This window comes from Ovis aries, chromosome 1 (genome assembly GCF_016772045.2).
Source record: "Ovis aries strain OAR_USU_Benz2616 breed Rambouillet chromosome 1, ARS-UI_Ramb_v3.0, whole genome shotgun sequence".
In the NCBI taxonomy this organism is placed as follows: domain Eukaryota; kingdom Metazoa; phylum Chordata; class Mammalia; order Artiodactyla; family Bovidae; genus Ovis; species Ovis aries.
In genome coordinates this window covers 38,927,210-38,949,571 of record NC_056054.1, presented here as the reverse complement: position 1 = coordinate 38,949,571, position 22,362 = coordinate 38,927,210, and the positions used below count along the sequence as shown (strand labels likewise).

The 22,362-nt window shown below is 36.7% G+C and overlaps 1 protein-coding gene across 6 annotated transcripts in view; it reads right to left on the bottom strand.

The window, feature by feature from the left end:
* The window catches only part of EFCAB7 (EF-hand calcium binding domain 7), a 70,590-nt gene that overhangs the window by 46,676 nt on the left and 1,552 nt on the right, over positions 1-22,362 (bottom strand). For all 6 annotated transcript variants that reach the window (XR_006059753.2, XM_060410457.1, XM_042249119.2 and 3 more), the window contains exons 2-6: positions 21,692-21,879; positions 6,631-6,842; positions 5,914-6,000; positions 5,172-5,367; positions 4,582-4,703 (exon numbers count right to left, since the gene is read on the bottom strand). Coding sequence is in view for 5 of the 6 variants with exons in the window: in XM_060410457.1 (XP_060266440.1) it covers positions 4,582-4,703; positions 5,172-5,367; positions 5,914-6,000; positions 6,631-6,842; positions 21,692-21,878 (804 nt within the window). In the remaining variant the exon portion in view is untranslated. The remainder of the gene's footprint in view (positions 1-4,581; positions 4,704-5,171; positions 5,368-5,913; positions 6,001-6,630; positions 6,843-21,691; positions 21,880-22,362) is intronic.

Here is a 22,362-nt window from a genome sequence, read left to right as displayed (position 1 = left end):
AGTAAACAGACTGCTATTGAACTTTTTTTGTTATTAAAGAATTATAAACTGTACATACTTAAAAACAAGAGGTTAAATAGATGATTTGTAAGGGAAAAATTTGATATGGATTGCCAAACTAATCAACAAGTTGAACTGATCAACATTTTGAAAATGTGAGACTTTTATAAGAAAATTATCTGGAGCTTTCATAAAAATTAAGTTAGACAACCATTTCAAGAATAAAATGTTTATATTTTTCTTGTTTTACATATATATGTTATACACATATTATACTATATATATATATGTAAAATGAGCTTTCCTGGTGGCTCAGATGGTAACGAATCTGCCTGCAGTGCAGAAGACCTGGGTTTGACCCCTGGGTTGGGAAGATCCCCTGGAGAAGGGCATGGCAACCCACTCCAGTAGTCTTGCTTGGAGAATCCCATGGACAGAGAAGCCTGGTGGACTACATACAGTCCATGGGGTCACAAAGAGTTGACACAACTCAGCGACTAAGAACATGGCACATATATGTAAAATAGATGTAGGCATTTCTAACTAGGAGTCTGGATATAATACTGAATCTCTGGAATTTAAAATTCATGACTTTCTCTAATTTTAGCCATGACTGTCAACTGAAGCTATTCTCTCAAAGAAAAATTTCTAACATCCCCTGTACATGATAAATCTAAAGTAAATATTTAGATAGAATTGAGAGCTGAGAAAAGAACAGTGATACAGTACCTATGTATAGCATACAGAAAGTAATACATGTATAGTTCCTGTAAAGGTTATATTTCCTCCTCGTTGAAGGGTGTAATTCAAGTATTATATCATTTGTGTGGATTTATGGTTTACAATCTGGCTTATGCATACTCCACTACAATAATTTTCTAATTTCTGAAAAGACCCTTCTTATCTGTCCCAATTCCATATTTCTCCACTATACATAAAATTGAGGTAGTAAACTTGTTTAAAATAGATTTAAAGTGCTTGAAAATTTAATAATTATCTTACTAGGTTTTTCTACCAATCTCAATTAAAACAAATTAGACAATAACTATATTCCTAACCAAGTACTTTTTAGAGTTGTGAAACTTAAGAAACATATAGAACTTAAGAAAAATTTAAAAGTAACCTCAAAGTAAAATGCAAACAAAGAACTAAATTCTGCTGAATAACAAAAGGATCACAGATTTTTAAAAAAACCATTTCTGCTCATGTAAGAAATATTAGAGAATACAAAACAGTAGGCAATATCAAGATCAGGAAAAGGACAAGAAAATGTCAGGTAAGAAATATGAAAGCTATGAAGTATTTCCAAAAGACATTAGATTTTATATGAAAGTCACAGAATTTACAAGTTGACAGTATGCCTTCTTCAATCATTAAATTCTCCTACTATCTCTCACCTAATTTCTAATACCTAAATACCTTTCCTTGTTCTTGATGTCATTAGATGCAAAAATTTAGTCTTCTGTTACACAATCACTATGGCCTACAGATTAATTTTGGCCTTGTCTATTACAGGAGTCCCCAGCCCCAAGGCTGCACAGCAAGAGGTGAGTAGCAGGAGAGGGAGCAAAGTTTCATCTGTATTTACAGTGCTTCCCATCGCTTGCATTCCTGCCTGAGCTCTGCCTCCTGTCAGATCAGCAGCAGCATGAGATTCTCATAAGAGAGCAAACCCTAACCCAAAGGTCAAGGTGGAATATCCTGAGATAGCCAAAGAATAGAAATAAAGTGCACGATAAATGTAATGCACCTGAATCATCCCGAAATCATTCCCCACCTGGCCTGGTCCATGGAAAAATTGTTTTCCACAAAACGGGTCCCTGATGCCAAAAAGGTTGGGGACCACTGGTCTATTAGATCTGTCCCTTCCTTGGCCTAGCTGTCCTCTATCACCCTCTCAATAGTCTCCCTAATTTGAAGCCTCCATATATAATACTCAGTCGTGTCTGACTCTTTGCGACCCCGTGGACTGTAGCCCACCAGGGTCTTCCATCCATGGGATTCTCCATCCATTTCCTTCTCCAGGGGATCTTCCCAACCCAGGGATTGAACCCAGGTCTCCCACATTGCAGGCAGATGCTTTAATCTCTGAGCTACCAGGGAAACCGAATACAACAGTAGAATAACTTTTCTTAAATTATCTTTTATCATGTCATTCCCATATTAAGACCTGCAGTAATTTCTTTGTTCCATAATAATACTGGGCTTCCCTGATAGCTCAGTTGGTAAAGAATCCACCTGCAATGCAGGAGACCCTGGTTCGATTTCTGGGTTGGGAAGATCCACTGGAGAAGGGATAGGCTACCCACTCCAGTATTCTTGCGCTCAGCTGGTAAAGAATCCATCTGTAATGTTATTCCAGTATTCTGGCCTGGAGAATTCCATGGACTGTATAGTCCATGGGGTTGCAAAGAGTCGGACACGACTGAGCAACTTCACTTTGGACTGCCCTGGTGGCTCAGACCATAAAGCATCTGTCTGCAATGAGGGAGACCTGGGTTTGACCCCTGGGTCGGGAAGATCCCCTGGAGAAGGAAATGGCAACCCACTCCAGTACTCTTGCCTGGAAAATCTCATGGATGGAGGTGCTTGGTAGGCTACAGTCCATGGGGATGCGAAGAGTTGGACACGACTGAGTGACTTCACCTTCTTACAGTAATATGGACAATATTATTTATTAAAGTAAAACTACTAATACATCCTTGGCACTGTGATAAATGGTTTATGTATGTTGCTGCTGCTGCTGCTAAGTCACTTCAGTCATGTCTGACTCTGTGTGACCCCATAGACGGCAGCCCACCAGGCTCCCCCGTCCCTGGGATTCTCCAGGCAAGAACACTGGAGTGGGTTGCCATGTCCTTCTCCAAAGCACGAAAGTGAAAAGTGAAAGGGAAGTCGCTCTGTCGTGCCCAACTCTTAGTGACCCCATGGACTGCAGCCCACCAGGCTCCTCCGTCCATGGGATTTTCCAGGTAAGAGTACTGGGGTGGGGTGCCATTGCCTTCTCCTTTATATACGTTATGTGTTTAAATCTTTAAAAAACACACTAAATATAACTACTTCCAATTTATACATAAGGAAACTAAAACTCAGAAGGGCTGCTGACTACCTTATCAGAGGTCACACAGTTATTAAGTGACAAAGCTAAAATTTAAACACAGGTCTGTCCATTCTAAGGTTTTAACCAGCACCTCAGAACAGTGCTTGGCACAAAATAGTCATTCAATAAATATTTGTTGTCATGGGAATTCCCTAGCAGTCCAGTGGTTAAGACTCCATGTTTTCACAGCTGAGGACTTGGGTTCAATTCCTGATCAAGGAACTAAGATCCCACAAGCTGTGTGGCAAGGCATAAATAAATATTTGTTGAATAAATGAATTAATAAATGAAATATTATGCTACTCTAACTTGGTATATTATTAATAATGAAACAGAAATCTTCATTTTTTTATTCAGTGCCCACTACACTAAAAATAGTTCGCATTGTTACCTTTTTAATGAATATTTGTTCGTGTGGGCCCAATTAATAACAGCATGAAGCACAGAAAAAGTTGGCCTTAATATAACTCACATTAATATTTAAATGCTTTACCCTCAGAGCCACATGGATAGAATAAATTTTTATTTATGCTGGCTAAAATTATATTTATGTATATAATTATACCAGGTAAACAACAATTATTTAACTAAGTTGACTTCATTAGCATTTAATTTAGTCCCAAAATACAGAAAGCTTCCATCGGTGGAAAATAATATTGTTGGAACACTAAATATTGTGTGTGAACATGTTGGACACACACACCAAATTGCTTAGGGTGTATAGATTCCTAAACAGTCTGAACAAAATTCCTTTGAGATATGTTTTTAAATTTTAATATAGAACAAATGTCACTGTCTAGCAATTTAAAGATATAAGGGACTTCAGAGTTCAATAACAAATACAGAGTTGTTATTTGAAACAAAAATGTAGCTCTTGAGAACAATCAGTTCAGTTTTCTAACAGCAGTTATAGTATGTGGTCATAACCATTTTCCCCCCTTTTACAGAGGTCCCTAGATACACATTTTTAATGTATCCTAGCAGTTTCCAGTTAATGTTTTATATTACTGTAGCTATTATTTTCTGTTGAAAGAAAACTAGTAAAGGTTGAGTCTAGAAAGGAAAAACAAAGGAAGAAGATCAATATTAACACTCTACAAATATTGACTTAGCAAAGTGACTTTGCTGTCTTTCTCTCAAAGGAAATTGATACTGAATGAATGATTTATTTATAAGAAGCACCTATTAAAAGTATTTGTTAAAACCAAAAAACTGCTTGGCAAAGTACATTCATAATCTCTTCATCAAGTTCAAAAATTGAAGAATCGTTATTTTTAAACTGAAGTCCTTTTAATATTCCTATTCATCATTAAACTTATTAGAACTGGCTTATAGGTAGAAATGCTGTGATCCCCAAAAATCCTCAAAGAATTACTTCATAAACTTTACCTATTCTCTGTAAACATTAAATAGTCATTAATAAATTTAATGTCAAATTTGTTTTCAGAAAAAGTTGTATCTATTCATTTAAAATACTATACCTTTATTGAGTGTGGCTCAATTAACTTTGAGTTTTGATTACTATCAGCACCCACGGTAACTGTTACGGAAACAGATGTTTTGAACTGTCTGGCTGTTGCCAGTGAAGAATTCCTGGTGTCACCTGTAAGAAGTAATAGTTATTTAGTCTTACATTATGAAAAGCTGTCAATAAGAAGTCTGTTTCTAAACACAGTGTAGTATGAAAGGACTATATATTAATTTCATTCTTTTTGTTCTTCCTATTGAAATAAACTCAAAAGATTTTATATTTATAAGGCTTTAATGGCTTTTTATGATTTTAATTTATGATCTACTAATAAGATTTATTTAATTTAGAATTTATGACCTACTAATAAGATTCTTTATTTAAATATGCCATTCTTTGGTCTGAAATTTTAGTTTTAATAAAACATAATAAGCATAGCCAAGCCAAGTTCCATAATAAAATTTTACTTTACTAGATTTTTATAGTTAAGTGAGTCCAGAAACAGTAGCTATCAAAAGTTGGGTTTTCATTTATCACTGATAAGCTAAGATAGAAGGAAAAAATTTATCTAGGATCCTTAATTCTTAACAGAAAAGTAAATACCTTTATTTGAGAATGATTCCTGATCAGTTTTTCTTATGATTCTAGGTGATGCTTTTGGTACTGGTGATGGGTCCCTTTCAGGGGACCCTTCCATGTGGCTTCCAAACTGTTGACGCCTCAGTTTACTGTCAACCTCCAATTTTTCTAGAGCCGTTTTGAGACACTGTTCATTGGTTGCCATATATAATTTACAAAACTACAGGAAACAAAAAAGTATTCCAGTGGATAAAACATTCAATCGTACATTTGGGAGGAGAAAATGTACATTAGTAGGCAAGACTGATAGATGGAATATATTTCCTATTGAACTAGGTTACTCATTTTATTTTCTTGAATCAGACTGACCACCCTCAAGTGCCCTAGTGAAATGCAGCCATAATTCAATGAGGCCATACCCTGAATGAAAATAAAATGTTACACAAAGAGAGGTGATTTATTATTATTTTTTTACAAGACATGTGTAGACTTGTATTTGTTCTAAATAATTTTTATGATTCTTCCACTCTCGGAAAGGCATATTTCAGAGAAGAGAGAGTGTGTTTGTGTGTGTATGCACATGCATGTACTTTAACTTGATAATGTTATTTTTAATGTAGTCATCAGATTACAACTGAACTGGAGAGACTAAATTTCAAGTAAAATTAGTACATATACATATATTGTCAATATTTAAATGATATGCCTCTTTAAAAATACCTCTTCTATCCAGTAAGCAAATTTACGTCAGAATGAGTTTATGTACCTTGATATAGTCAAATTTTCCATCTGCATTTACATCAGCCAAGTTTATTATGGCATTTACTTCTTCTCGAGTCATCTTCTCACCTTTCTGGAAGAAAAAATATTTAAAGCAACATGACGATTACTTTGTCATGTATGGGGAGAATGGAAATTTTAATCTTTTCTGTTAAGTAAGTTTGAATATATGTTTCATTAAAAATCTCAGAATGAGTATAATGTCAAGCAAGAATGAACCCATTACATAAAATAAAATTTCACAATTTTATTAAATTTTATAAGGTATATAAAAACTGAATTTCAGTTTACTAAATCTCAAATATATATATATCATAGATTCAGTAATAACTATTAAATTTAGAGTAAGAATACTTTCTCGTGTTGTACCAAGAAACAATGGTTTCTGAATCTCATTTATACTTTAGTTCTCTTTTACTTATCACATATGAACTTGTCACTGATTTACAAATTGTTCTGGCAGGAAAGAACTGCAAAGGAGCACAAGAGGATTACAACATAGGCTCAATTTTATACTTTCTCTTTTTTTTAAAAAGTATGCTTCATATAGAAGGATCCTTAAGTACTTTACAAACAATATATAAGTGATTCATTTCACCTGCCAGTGAAACAGTTATTTCTCACGTGGACTTTGGTAGCCAAAGCTAGATTCCAAGTTGTTTTGCAAAATAGGCATATTATAAAACTGTTTGACAGATCTTACCTTTGTTAGAAGTTTATAAAGATCAGTGTGTAAAATAGAGCCATTATCATTTACATCTAATTGCTTAAATGATTTTAGCAATTCTGCTTTTGAGGTTGGCTTTTCCTTTCTTAAAATTATACAAAAATCATCAAAATTCAGTTTGGCAGTTTGAGGAGTCCAATACTTATTAATGGTCTTTTGGGATGGATTTCTTCCTGCGTGCTGAAGAGCTGCCCAATAAAACAAGTATTATTTGTTACAGTAACATCTGGAATTAGTATTTTAAGTGTATTTTTTCTTTAAATCATCATACACTATAACGTTATATAAAAGCACACGCATACCAATACATTAACTTTGGTGTTGATAGTCTAGTGAAATCAATACATGCCTGACTTTCAAATATGAAAATATACATATGTTATTATACCAGCTACAAATTCTCAATGTATTAATGCCAGCATTAAATAGGTTCTTCCCATTCTGACATTATTCCCAACTTACATAATTTAATTAATTGATAATATCTGATTTACCTCATAAGAATACCTGGTGGAAAAAAAACAGATTAAAAACAACCATTCACTTAATTGTTTTGAGGACATAAGAATAAAGAAAATGAATAATTTATTATTTTTCTGGTTCAACAAATACCTTAATTATGAGGAAATCATTAGTTTGAGAATATTACTGTCAATGTCATGATGTCTAAAATGTTCATCGTTGTTGTTCTGTCACTAAGTCACATCCAACTCTTTGCAACCCTATGGACACCAGGCCTCCCTGTCCTTCACTATCTCCTGGAGCTCGCCCGAGTTCATGTCCATTGAATTGGTGATACTATCCAAACATCTCATCTTCTGTCACTCTCTTCTCTTTTTGCCTTCAGTCTTTCCCAGCATAAGGGTCTTTTCCAATGAGTCAGCTCTTCGCATCAGGGGGCCAAACTATTGGAGCTTCAGATTCAGTATCAGTCCTTCCAATGCATATTCACGGTTGATTTCCTTTAGGATGGACTGGTTTGATCTCCTTGCTGTCCCAGGGACTCTCAAGAGTCTTCTCTGGCACCACAGTTCAAATGAAAGTATCAATTCTTAAGCACTCAGCCTTCTTTAAGGTCCAACTCTCACATCTGTACATGACTACTGGAAAAACTACAGCTTTGACTATATGGACATTTGTTGGCAAAGTGATTGTCTTTGCTTTTTAATATGCTATCTAGGTTTGCCATAGCTTTCCTTTTAAGAAGCAAGTGTCTTCTAATTTCACGGCTGCAGTCACCATCCACAGTGATTTTGGAGCCCAAGAAGAGAAAAATTTGTCACTACTTCCACTTTTTCCCCTCTACTCATTATGAAATGATGGAACCGGATGCCATGATCTTTGTTTTTTGAATGTTGAGTTTTAAGCCAGCTTTTTCACTCTCCTCTTTTACCCTCATCAAGAGGCTCTTAAGTTCCTCTTTACTTTCTGCCATTATGGTGGTATCATCTGCATATTTTAGGTTATTGATATTTCTCCTGGCAATCTTGATTCCAGCTTGAACTTCCTCCACCCCGGCAATTCACATGATGTACCCTGCATAAAAGTTAAACAAGAGAGTGACAATATACAGCCTTGTACTTCTTTCTGAATTTTAAAGCAGTCAGTTATTCCATGTAAGGTTCTAACTCCTGTCTCTTAGCTTGCATACAGATTTCTCAGGAGGCAGGTAAGGTGGTCTGGTATTCCCATCTCTTTAAGAATTTTCCAAAATGTGTTGTGATCCACACAAATGTTTTTGTGTAGTCAAAGAAACAGCAGTAGGTGTTTTTCTGGAATTCCCTTGCTTTCTCTATAATCCAATAGATGTTGGCAATTTGATCTCTGGTTCCTCTGTCTTTTCTAAACCTAGCCTGTACATCTTGAAGTTTTTAATTCAAGTACTGCTGAAGTAGCTTGAAGGATTTTAAAAGTAACCTAACCAGCATGGGAAGTGAATGCGATTGTTTGATAGTCTGAACATTCTTTAGCACTGCCTTTCTTTGGAATTGGGATGAAAACTGACCTTTTCCAGTCTTGTGGCCACTGCCAAGTTTTCCAAATTTGCTGACATATTGAGTGCAGCACTTTAACAGCATCATCTTTAAGGATTTGAAACAGTTCAGCTGGAATTCCATCAATTCTACTAGCTTTGTTGGTAGTAATCTTCCTACGGCACACTTGACTTAAGACTCCAGGATGTCTGGCTCTAGGTGAGTGGCCAAACCATCATGGTTATGGTGGGTCATTAAGACCTTTTTTGACAGTTCTGTGTATTCTTGCCACCTCTTCTTAAATTGTTCTGCCTCTGTTAGGTCCTTTACGTTTCTGTCCGTTATCATGCCCCTCCTTGCATGAAATGTTCCTTTGAGATTCCAATTTTCTTGAAGAGACGTCTAATTTTTCCCATTCTATTAGTTTCCTCTGTTTCTTTGCACTGTTCATTTAAGAAGCCCTTCTCTCTCCTTGCTATTCTCTGAAATTCTGCATTCAGTTGGGTATACCCTCCCCTTTCTCCTTTGCGTTTCGCTTCTCTTCTTTCCCCAGCCATTTCCTTAGACAAACACTTTGCCTTCTTACATTTCTTTGGGATGGTTTTGGTCACTGTCTCCTGTACAATGTTACAAACCTCCGTCCATAGTTCTTTAGGTACTCTCTCTACCAGATCTAACCCCCTGAATCTATTCACCACCTCTACTGTATAATCATAAGGGATTTGATTTATGGGGGTATGATTTAGGTCATACCTGAAGGACTCAGTGGTTTTCCTCACTTTCTTTAGTTTAAGCCTGAATTTTGCTATAAGGAGCTGATGATTTGAGACACAATCAGCTCCAGGTCTTGTTTTTGCTAACTGTATAGAGTTTCCTGTCTTTGGCTGCAAACAATGTAACCAATCTAATTTTGGCATTGACCATTTGGTGATATCCTTATGTAGAGTTGTCTCGTGTTGTTGGAAAAGGGTGTTTTTTCTGTCCAGCTCTGTGAAAATGGATGTGTAAGTCTTTCCCACAAGTGGCAGCTCAAATGCTTGTTGGTATCTTCAATAATAAAATACTTTTTAAATGTACTATTAAGTTGTTTAAAAGAACAACTTTCTCAGAATAAAATTATGCCAAAATATGTACTAGTTATACATTTCCATATCTAAGAAATAGGTAAAGTTTAGTAAATACTAATCTAACTTTAGTCCTTAGTTTTAGAATTGGAGCTCATTATTAAGTCCAATAACAATGAAAGGGAGAAGGGAGTGGCAGAGGATGAGATGGTTGGAGAGCATCACCGACTCAATGAACATGAATGTGAGCAAACTCCAGCAGATAGCAGAGGACAGAGGAGCCTGGCATGCTGCAGTCCACGAGGTCCCCAAGAGTTGTACACAACTTAGCTACCAAACAACAACAATGACAACAAACAGTGAAAAAACTGTGTAACTGTAGATGGTTAAAGGTTTACACCAAAATACTGACCTTTTGCCAGGGTTTATTTTAAGCTTTGACGTGAGTTTATAATACCTATATTACCGGTAAGTTGGGAGGACAAAAAGAAACTTTGGGGAAAGAAAAAGAAACTGCTTTATCCTATTTTGAAATGGAATGTCAAAGCACATGGTACGTACATAAGAGGTGGACGGATACCAATGAAAAGCACAATAGTTAAGAAAGAGACATCACTGGTTCACAAAACCAGTTTTTTAAAATCTAGATTATCTGAAAGCTATCATTGCAATTTTATAGACTATTCTACAATAAAACCAAAAGCTGAAAAGGTAAGCATTGCATTATTATCCTCCCAGATAATTCTGTAAGACTGATAGCACCTGAGTAATACATACTCATTGATTTATTAACACAAACTAAATGCCAAAGCTTTTGAACTGTGTGGCTGGAGAAGACTCTTGAGAGTCCCTTGGACTGCAAGGAGATCCAACCAGTCCATTCTGAAGGAGATCAACCCTGAGATTTCTTTGGAAGGAATGATGCTAAAGCTGAAACTCCAGTACTTTGGCCACCTCATGCGAAGACCTGACTCATTGGAAAAGACTCTGATGCTGGGAGGGATTGGGGGCAGGAGGAGAAGGGGATGACCGAGGATGACATGGCTGGATGGCATCACGGACTCGATGGACGTGAGTCTGAGTGAACTCTGGGAGTTGGTGATGGACAGGGAGGCCTGGCGTGCTGCGATTCATGGGGTCGCAAAGAGTCGGACATGACTGAGCGACTGAACGGAACTGAACTGAAATGCCACAGTAGCAGAAGGCATGTTAAACTTTTAAACTTAGTAAATTCATGATCTCAATCAACTTTCAAAAGCACAGAAAAAACTCAAATTATAATTTATAATAAAATATAAATTGCAATGAATTGAAATTTTATATTTCCTAAAATGCACTTCCTCAAATCTAAGACCTTGTTGCAAAAATATGTTAGATTTTTATTTCAGGAAACTGCTTCTGAAGTTGATAAAATAACTCAGTTTCTCTACTCATAAAGTTATTTGCCTTGATGAAATTGACATGAATATAATATTATCTGGTATTTCTGTTTACCACCCCTCTCAAGACTAAAGACCACCACGTCATTTGACACACCTAGTAAGGACCAAATTCTCTGGTTTGTGGGATATCTGCAACCAGAAGAGTTTAAAATATAATGGAAAACGCAACCATACAAAATCATGGGATGCATAAAAAGCAGTTATCAGATAAAACTAAAAGCTGGTTCTTTGAGAAGATAAATAAAATTGACAAACCTTTAGCCAGACTTATCAAGAAAAAAAGAGAATGAAATCAACAAAATTAGAAGTGAAAAAGGAGAGGTTATAATAGACAATGCAGAGGTACAAAGGATTATAAAAGACTTTTATGAACAACTCTATGGCAATAAAATGGATAACCTGGAAGAAATGGACAGATTCTTAGAAAAGTTCAATCTTCCAAGACTGAACCAGTAAGAAATAGAAATGATGAACAACCCAAATACAAGCACTGAAATTGAGGCTGTGATAAAAAAAATCTCCCTCCAAATAAAAGCCCAGTACCAGGTGGTTTCACACGAGAATTCTATCAAACATTTAGAGAAGAGCTAATGCCTATCCTTTTAAAACTCTTCCAAAAAATTGCAGAGGAAGGAACACTTTCAAACTCATTCTACGAGGCCACCTTCACCCTGATACCAAAACCAGACAAAGACAACACACAGAAAGAAAACTACAGGCCAACATCACTGACGAACACAGATGCAAAAATCCTCAACAAAATTTTAGCAAACAGAATTCAGCAACACATGAAAAAGCTCGTACACCATGATCAAGTTGGGTTTATTCCAGGGACGCAAGGATTCTTCAATATACACAAATCAATCAATGTGATACACCATATTAACAAACTGAAAGATAAAAAACATATGATAATCTCAATAAATGCAGAAAAAGCCTTTGACAAAATTCAGCACCCATTTATAATTAAAACTCTTCAAAAAATGGGCATAGAAGGAACCCACCTCAACACAGTAAAGGCCATATATGATAAGCTACAGCAAACATTATTCTCAATGGTAAAAAACTGAAAGCATTCCCCCTAAGATCAGGAACAAGACAAGGGTGTCCACTTTCACCACTATTATTCAACATAGTTCTGTAAGTCCTAGCTACCACAATCAGAGAAGAAAAAGAAATAAAAGGAATCCAGATCGGAAAAGAAGTAGTAAAGCTCTCACTGTTTGCAGATGACATGATACTGTACATAGAAAACCCTAAAGACAGTATCAGAAAATTACTAGAGCTAATCAGTGAATTTAGCAAAGTTGCAAGATATAAAATCAATTCACAGATATCACTTGCATTTCTATATGCTAACAATGAAAAATCAGAAAGAGAAATAAGGAATCAATCCCATCCACCATTGCAACAAAAAGAATAAAATATCTAGGAATAAACTTACCTAAGGAGACAACTGTACACAGAAAATTATAACACACTAATGAAAGAAAACAAAGATGACATAAACAGATGTAGAGATATTCCATGTTTCTGGGTAGGAAGAATCAATACTGTGAAAATGACTTTACTACCAAATGCAATCTACAGATTCAGTGCGATCCCTATCAAATTACCAATGGCATTTTCACAGAACTAGAACAAAAAATTTCACAATTCATATGGAAACAAAAAAGACCCCGAGTAGCCAAAGCAGTCTTGAGAAAGAAGAATGGAGCTGGAGGAATCAACCTTCCTGACTTCAGATTACACTACAAAGATACAGTTGTCAAGACAGTATGGTGCTTGCAGAAAAGCAGAAATATAGACCAATGGAACAAGATAGAAAGCCCAGAAATAAACCCATGCACCTACGGGTGCCTTATTTTTGACAAAGGAGGCTAGAATATAGAATGGGGCAAAGACAGCCTCTTCAATAAATAGTGCTGGGAAAACTGGATAGCTACATGTAAAAGAATGAAATTAGAACACTTCCTAACGCCATACACAAAGATAAACTCAAGTGGATTAAAGACCTAAATGTAAAACAAGAAACTATAAAACTCTTAGAGGAAACATAGGCAGAACACTCGATGACATAAGTCAAAGCAAGATCCTCTATGACACACATCCTAGAGTAATGGAAATAAAAGCAAAAGTAAACAAGTGGGACCTGATTAAACTTAAAAGCTTTTGCACAGCAAAGGAAACTATAGGCAAGGTGAAAAGACAACCCTCAGAATGGGAGAAAATAATTGCAAATGAAACAACTGACAAAGGATTAATTTCCAAAATATACAAGTAGCTCATACAACTTAACACCAGAAAAACAAACAACCCAATCAAAAAGTGGGGAAAAGACCTAAACAGACATTTCTCCAAAGACGACATAGAGATGGTTAACAAACACATGAAAAGATGCTCAACATCTCCCATTATTAGAGAAATGCAAATCAAAACTACAATGAGGTATCACCTCACACCAGTCAGAATGGCCCCCATCAAAAAGTTTACAAACAATAAATGCTGGGGAGGGTGTGGAGAAAAGACCTGTTGCACTGTTGGTGGGAATGTAAATTGATACAGCCACTATGAAAGATGGTATGGAGATTCCTTAAAAAGCTAGGAATAAAACCACCACATGACTGAGCAATCCCACTCCTAGGCATATACCCTGAGGAAACCAAAGCTGAAAAAGACACATGTATCCCATTGTTCATTGCAGCACTATTTACAATAGCTAGAACATGGAAGCAACCTAGATGTCCATCAACAGATTAATGGATAAAGAAGTTGTGGTACATATACCCAATGGAATATTACTCAGCCATAAAAAGGAACACATCTGAGTCAGTTCTAATGAGGTGGACAAACCTAGAACCTATTATATAGAGTGAAGTAACTCAGAAAGAAAGATAAATATTGTATTCTAATGCATATATATATGGAATCTAGAAAAATGGTACTGAAGAATTTATTTACAGGGCAGCAATGAAGAAACAGACATAGAGAAAAGACTTATGGACATGGGGAGGGGGGAGGGGAGGGTGAGATGTATGGAAAGAGTAACATAGAAACTTATATTACCATATGTAAAATAGATAGCCAACTGGAATTTTCTGTATGGCTCAGGAAACTCAAAAAGGGGCTCTGTATCAACCTGGGTGGGGGGGATGGGGAAGGAGATGGGAGGGAGGTTCAAAAGGGAGGAGATATATGTATACCTATGGCTGATTCATGTTGAGGTTCGACAGAAAACAACAAAAATCTGTAAAGCAATTACCCTTCAATTAAAAAATCAATAACTTTTTTTAAAAAAGCAGTTATTAGAGGGAAATTCATATGAGGGAAGCAATATGACCTTCCTCACAAAACAAGAAAAGTCTCAAATAAATAACCTATCACTTAAAAGAATTAGAGAAAGAAGAACAAATAATATCTAAAGTCAGCAAAAAGAAGAAAGTAATAGAGATCAGAAAGGAAATAAAATAGAGATTAAAAAAAATAGAAAAAGTAAAAGAAAAGAAAACAAAACAAAACAAAATCTGGTTCTTTGAATGGATAAACAAGATTGACAAACCTCTGGCCAGGCTCACCAAGAAGGAGAGAGAATACTAATAAATAAAATAAGAAATGAAAAAAAAGAGACATAACAACTGATACCTCACCATAAGGGAATAATCATATGAAAACAAATTTGACAACCAAAGAGAAATGGACAAGTTTCTTGTCCTAGAAACCTGTACATTAAACAAAAAGCCACCAAAATTGAACCACAAAGAAATAGATTTTTTTTTTAAGAAGAAACATATAATTTGAACAATTTGAAAAGATGGATCACTAGAATTGAAATAGATTTTTTAATTTAAAGGGGGCTTTCCTTGTGGGTCAGCTGGTAAAGAATCTGCCTGCAATGCGGGAGACCTGGGTTTGATCCCTGGGTTGAAAAGATCCCCTGGAGAAGGAAAAGGCTACCCATTCCAGTATTCTGGCCTGGAGAATTCCATGGACTGTATAGTCTGTGGGGTCGCAAAGAGTTGGACAGGACTGAGCAACTTTCACTTTCACTTTGTAACTTAAAAAAGTCCCCACAAACAAAAGTCTATAAGACCAGATGACTTTACAGGCGAATTCTACCAAACATACACACAAGAACTTATACTGACCCTTCTCAAACTCTTTGAAAAAGTTAAAGAGGGGGGAACACTCCCAAGGACATTTGATGAAGCCACCATCACTCTGCTACCAAAACCAGACAAAGACATCACCAAAAAAGAAGACTACAGGCCAAAATCTCTGATGAGTACAGATTCAAAAATTCTCAACAGAATATTAGTACACCAAATCCAACAACATATGAGAAAGATCATACACCGTGACCAACCAGGATTCATTCCAAGTTCACAAGGATGGTTCAACACACGCAAATCAGTCAAGTTTGTTTCTGATACATCACATAAACAAAAGTCAAAAACCACGTGATCATCTCTGCCGGGGTCCAGCCCCGGTAGGTCCAGGGAATTTGAAGGTGGGGACGGCGTCGGCATCCTTGGAAAAATACATATTTAATTACAGATATATAGAGAGATTAGCAACGGATAGTGTAGTAGGAAGATTAGTGGAGAAAAAGAGGCTGAATAACTTGGTCTACGTGGAATAGCATCCATGCTCCAGATGGGAATTCAGCCAGAAAAACAGGAAGCAAGAAAGAAACGACATGGGGGAATCAGTCTTTCCGGAAACTGATCCGATTTCTTTATTTTGGGGTTTGCTTATATACCTTTTGTTACACATAGGGATGAATACAGAGTCACGCGGAGGTCAGCAGTCCTGACCTTTATCAAAATCAGGTGCTTCACATAAGAAGGTCTTAGGGATTCTATGATCCTTTCTGATAACCAAAAACTTATTTTTTCCAAGGGTGTTTTTTCTTAAACCAGACACCACCCTCCAAATAAAGTTACATTCCTATAGGGCGAGGGTGTAGTGAGTTACAATCAAGAAAGGAATTTATTTAACCCAAGGTTAACATGATTAATCTTAAAGGTTAATACTTATTTCCCCTATATGCTTAAAGGTTAATACTTATTTCTCCTATATGTTAGTTATATTCCTTATAAGGGCAGGGAACATGGAGATTTAGCAGCAAACATCAGCCCAACAAATGAAAATCCTTTCACCAATGTTCCCCTTAAGATCTATTTAGTCTTAAGATAGTGATAAAGTTACATTTTTACATAGCAAGGACATAGTGATTTATAACAAAGTAGTGATCTATTACAAAAGAGAAAATTCATTAACTCAAAAAGTCTAGTATTGCTAACATCAAAAATTACTATATTTCCTTTTCTATATTCCAAATACATTGATTAATATATTCCCAGGTGCCTAAGGATATGGAGGCCTGGCGGCAATCATCGACTCAACAATGAGAAAAGCCCTATGCTAATTAAGACTCTCAAAATACTCCAAAACTCTCTGTGCTGTTTATGGTTGAGAGGTAGTAAACAATCATGTGCATAGTGGCAGGAGTATGGATAATCCTGTCACACAAGCTAGTCTGTCAGCAGAGAGGTTTGACCTGAGACACCCTTGTCCCACCCAGGGCAGGGAATTAGCAGCAATTATTGACACAACAAATGAAAAACCCTTCACCAATATAATTCCTAACCAACACACTATACTAATAATTTCTAACTCCCCAAAAGAATTTGCCTTTAGTAAGTCTAAAACATCTCATGCCTCTCCGATTGGGAGGCTGTAAACAATCACATGTAGCCAGACGAACCTATACAGGTGGGCTAGATAACCTTCAGAGGAGTCCATAAGCTGAAACACTCTTGTCACGCCCAGGAATTTTTATTGACTTGGAGCTGCAAGTTAACTCCTTCTCTGAGAGAAATGGTTATCAGGGAGAGCCCCCCGTAAAGTCAGAGGTGTAGGCGAGAGCATAAAACAGACTCTGGTTTTGGGGTAGATGCTCGGGAACAGGGGGTTTCCTGAGGCTTGATCATGCCTTTGCGTATGCCAAGCCTCCTTCCTCATGACCTTTGCCATGGGCAGAGTTCCTCACGCTGGCCCCCGGCAATCTCAGTAGATGTAGAAAAAGTATTTGAAAAAATTCAACATTCCTTCATGATAAAAACTCTTACCAAAGTGGGTATAGAGGGGACATATCTCAAAATAGTACATGCTATTTATGACAAACCCACAGTTCATATAATACTCAATGGTAAAAAGTTGAAAGCCTTTCTGCTAAAATCTGGAACACAACAAGGATGTCCACTCTCACCATTTCTCTTCAACATAGTATTGGAAGTCCTAGCCACAGCAATCAAACAAGAAAAAGAAACAAAAGGTAGCCAAGTTATAAGAGAAGAGGTAAAACTGTCATTACATGCCAATGATATGATACTATATACAGACAATCCTAAAGACATCATACAAAAACTACAAGAACTGATAAATGAATTCAGCAAGGTAGCGGGATACAAGATTAACATACAGAAATTGGTTGCTTTCTGTACATCAATGATGAAATATCAGAAAGGGAATGAAAAAAACAATACCTTTTGAAATCACAACCCCCAAAATAAAATACTTAGGAATAAGCCTCACCAAGGAAGTGAAAAACACATATGCTAAAAACTATAAAACATTAATAAAGGAAACTGAAGATGATTTAAAGAAATGGAAAGATATCCCATGCTCTGGGACTGGAAAAATACTGTTAAAATGGCCATACTACCCAAAGCAATCTACAGATTCAATGCAATCCCTATCAAATTACTCATGACAGTTTTCACAGAACTAGAACAAATAATCCAAAAATTCATATGGAACCATAAAAGACCCAGCATTGCCAAAGCAATCCTGAAGAAAAAGAACAAAGCAGGAAGCATAACCATCCCAGAGTTGAGAAAATACTACAAAATTATAGTAGTCAAAACAATGTGGTACTGGTACAAATACAGACTATGGGCCAATCGAACAGAATAGACAGCCCAGAAATAAACCCACACACCTACTGTCAGTGAATCTTCAACAAAGGAAGCAAGACTATACAATGTGAAAAAGACAGTCTCTTCAGCAAGTGGTTTTGGGAAAACTGGATAACTGCATGTAAATCAATGAAGTTAGAATATACCCTTGCATTATACACAAAAATAAACTCAAAATAGCTTAAAGACTCAAACATAAGACATGGCTCTCCTACGAGAGAACATAGATAAAACATTCTCTGACATAAATCATACCAATGTTTTCTTAGGTCAGTCTCCCAAGGCAATAGAAATAAAAACAAAAATAAACAAATGGGACTTAAAGTTACAATCTTTTTCACAGCAAAGGAAACCACAAACAAAATGAAAAAGTAACCTACAGAATGGGAGAAAATATTGGCAAACAACATGACTGATAAGGGCTTAATTTCCAAATTATACAAATAGCTCATAGAACTCAACAACAATAACAAAAACCAAACAACCCAACTGAAAAATGAGCAGAAGATCTAGAGAGACATTTCTCCAAAGACATATAGATGGCCAACAGGCACAAGAAAAGATCCTCAGAATTGCCAATTATTAGTGATCTGCAAATCAAAACTACAATGAGGTACCACCTCACACTGGTCAGAATGGCCATCATTAGAAAATTTACAAATAACAAATGCTGAGATGGTGTGGAGAATAGGGAGCCCTCCTACACAGTTGGTGGGAATGTAACATTGGTATAGCCACCATGTAAAACAGTTAGGAGGTTCCTCAGAAACCTAAAAACAGAATTACCATATGACTCAGCAAGCCCACTTCTGGGCATATAGTCAGACAAAACTATAATTCAAAATGGTAGTGAACCCCTATGTTCACAACACCACTATTCACAATAGCGAAGATACAGAAACAACCTAAATGTCCATCGATAGATGAATAGATAAAAAAGACGTGATACATAAATACAATGGGATACTACTCAGCCATAAAAAAGAACAAAATAGTGCCATTCGCAGCAACATCGATGCAATTAGAGATTATCATACTAAGAGAAGTCAGTCAGAAAGAGAAAGACAAATACCATATAATATCACTTATATGTAGAATCTAAAATACAACTGAACCTAACTATAAAATAGAAACAGGATCACAGGGTGGGAGGGGTTGGATTTGGAGTCTGAGGCTAGTAAATGCAAACTGGTATATATACAATGATAAACAACAAAGTCCTACTGTATAACATAGGGAACTATATTCAGTATCCTGTTATAAACTGTAATGGAAAAGAATATGAAAAAAGAATGTATATATATATAGATAGATAAATAGATATAGATATGCTAATGCCAAGTCACTTCAATTGTGTCCAACTCTGTGCGACCCCATAGATGGCAGCCCACCAGGCTCCCCCGTCCCTGGGATTCTCCAGGCAAGAACACTGGAGTGGGTTGCCATTTCCTTCTCCAATGCATGAAAGTGAAAAGTGAAACTGAAGTTGCTCAGTCGTGTCCGACCCTCAGCTACCCCATGGACTGCAGCCTTCCAGGCTCCTCTGTCCATGGGATTTTCCAGGCAAGAGTACTAGGGCGGGGTGCCATTGCCTTCTTCGAGATATAGATATCTGTATAATTGAGTCATTTTGTTGTACAGCAGTAATTAACATTGTAATTCAAACATACTTTAATTTAAAAATTAACAATTAAATACGGAGGTTAAAGCGTCTGCCTCCAATGCAGGAGACCCAGGTTCGATCCCTGGGTCGGGAAGATCCCCTGGAGAAGGAAATGGCAACCCACTCCAGTATTCTTGCCTGGAGAATCCCATGGAAGGAGAAGCCTAGTAGGTTACAGTCCACGGGGTCGCAAAGAGTCGGACACGACTGAGCGACTTTACCTTACCTTACCTTATCTTATAACGAAAAGAAGTAAAAACAAAAGACCAACTCTCTGAAACCCTCATCCCTAAAAAACAGAACAAAACTCCAAATTCTTTTCTTTTAAAATTTCACTTATTTTTTAATACTGCCCTTTTTTAATCATTCAATACACACCCATGTGGATATATGTGTACATATATATAAATACATATATAACCTTTACATTTTCTCCAGTGTAGGTCAAATTTAGACTAATGATTCAGTTGTCAAAAGCATTTTAATCTATTATCATAATCTTAAAATGCCAATGTAAGAATTTAAAAAACATTTTAAACCAAATAATTGGTGGAAGCTTTAAAAAAAGAAAACTAAGATCATGGCATACGGTCCCATCACTTCATGGCAAATAGATGGGGAAACAATGGAAACAGTGACAGACTTTATTTTTTGTGGCTCCAAAATCACTGCAGATGGTGACTGCAGCCAAGAAATTAACAGATACTTGCTGGTTGGGATAAAAGCTTTGACAAACCTAGACATCATATTAAAAAGCAGAGACGTTACTTTGTCAACAAAGGTCTATCTAGTCAAAGCTATGGTTTTTCCAGTAGTCATGTATGGATGTGAGAGTTGGACTATAAAGAAAGCTGAGCACCAAAGAGCAGATGCTTTTGAACTGTTGTGTTGGAGAAGACTCTTCAGAGTCCATTGGACTGCGAGATCATACCAGTCAATCCTAAAGGAAATCAGTCCTGAATATTCATTGGAAGGACTGATGTTGAGGCTGAAACTCTAATACTTTGGCCACCTGATGCAAAGAACTGACTCACTGGAAAAGACAGAGGATGAGATGGTTGGATGACATCACTGACTTGATGGACATGGGTTTGAGAAAGCTCCGGGAGTTGGTGATGGACAGGGAAGCCTGGCGTGCTACAGTTCATGGGGTTGCAAAGAGTTGGACACAACTGAGCCACTGAACTGAACTGAACCGAATCCATACAAACATTGTAAGTTTTATTTTGAAGCTCCTGGATTATGTGAGGGCTTTCCTGGTGGCTCAGATGGCAAAGCGTCTGCCTGCAATGCGGGAGACCTGGCTCAATCCCTGGGTCAGGAAGGTCCCCTGGAAAAAGAAATGGCAACCCACTCCAGTATTCTTGCTTGGAAAATTCCATGGACACAGGAGCCTGGTAGGTACAACCAACCATCAAACCTGGATTAGGTAGCTATATAAAATGACATAATATGGGCTTCCTTGGTGGCTCAGTGGTAAAGAATTTGCCTGCCAATACAGGAAACATGGGTTCAATTCCTGTTCCAGGAAGATCCCACATGCTAGCTGGCAACTGAACCTATGTGCCACAACTATTGAGCCTGTGCTCCAGAACCCAGGAACCACAATCACTGAAGTCCTGCACCCTACGGCCCATGCTCTGCAACAAGAGAAGCCACTGCAATGAGAAGTCCATGCACTCCAACTGGAGAGTAGCTCTGTCTCATCACTAGAGAAAGCCCGTGCAGAGCAAGGAAGACCCAGCACAGCCAAAAATAAATAATAAATAAAATTAGAATGGAACAATAGCATAATGTAGTTCTACCGCTCAAGCTTAATTAAGTAACTGGAATGATTCAACAATGTAATTCTAATTGGAGTCTTTCTGATCTATTAACTTTCAGCAAATAAGGAAAACTTGGTAAAAAAAATTACCTAAGTAAAGTTGATCTTTAGAAATAATGTTATCTAAACTGCTTTTGAAAACAGTTAAGTAGGCAGCTCTACAATTCATATAAAATATCTCTTCTTCAGTTAGCAGAAATTTCTTTGATCGAGGACTCTCTGAACGCGTTGGTTTCTGACCCGAGAAAGCCGCATCACTTCCTGGACTGATGGCCATTCTATTAAAAAATAATTTAAAATTTTGTTTTAGTCACTGTTAATCCTAAAATGAAAATGTCACTTTGCCTTTCAAATGGTGGCGGTGGGGGTGGGGAATAAAGACACGAAGGTTTTTATATGTGGAAAAATGATGTACATTATAATATGCATATGGTTATACTATCATGTAAAACTAGAATAAGTTTTTGGCAGTTGATTTCTAAATATATTATATATATATAATATATATATATGAGAACCCAAAGAACAAAGCTAAAACAAAGATGCAACATAAATACAAAAAAAGACTCATAGGGCAAAGGAAAAGCACGCATTTATTCTCTCAAAATTATAGGACAGTCAGTTGAGACTCTTCATAGGACTGTGATGAGGATTAATTAAACTAACACATTTGAAGCATATATAACAGTGCCAGGCACATAATAGATGCTAAATAAACTATAGAGTGAAACTCCACCATAATGATAATTTGAATATAATGT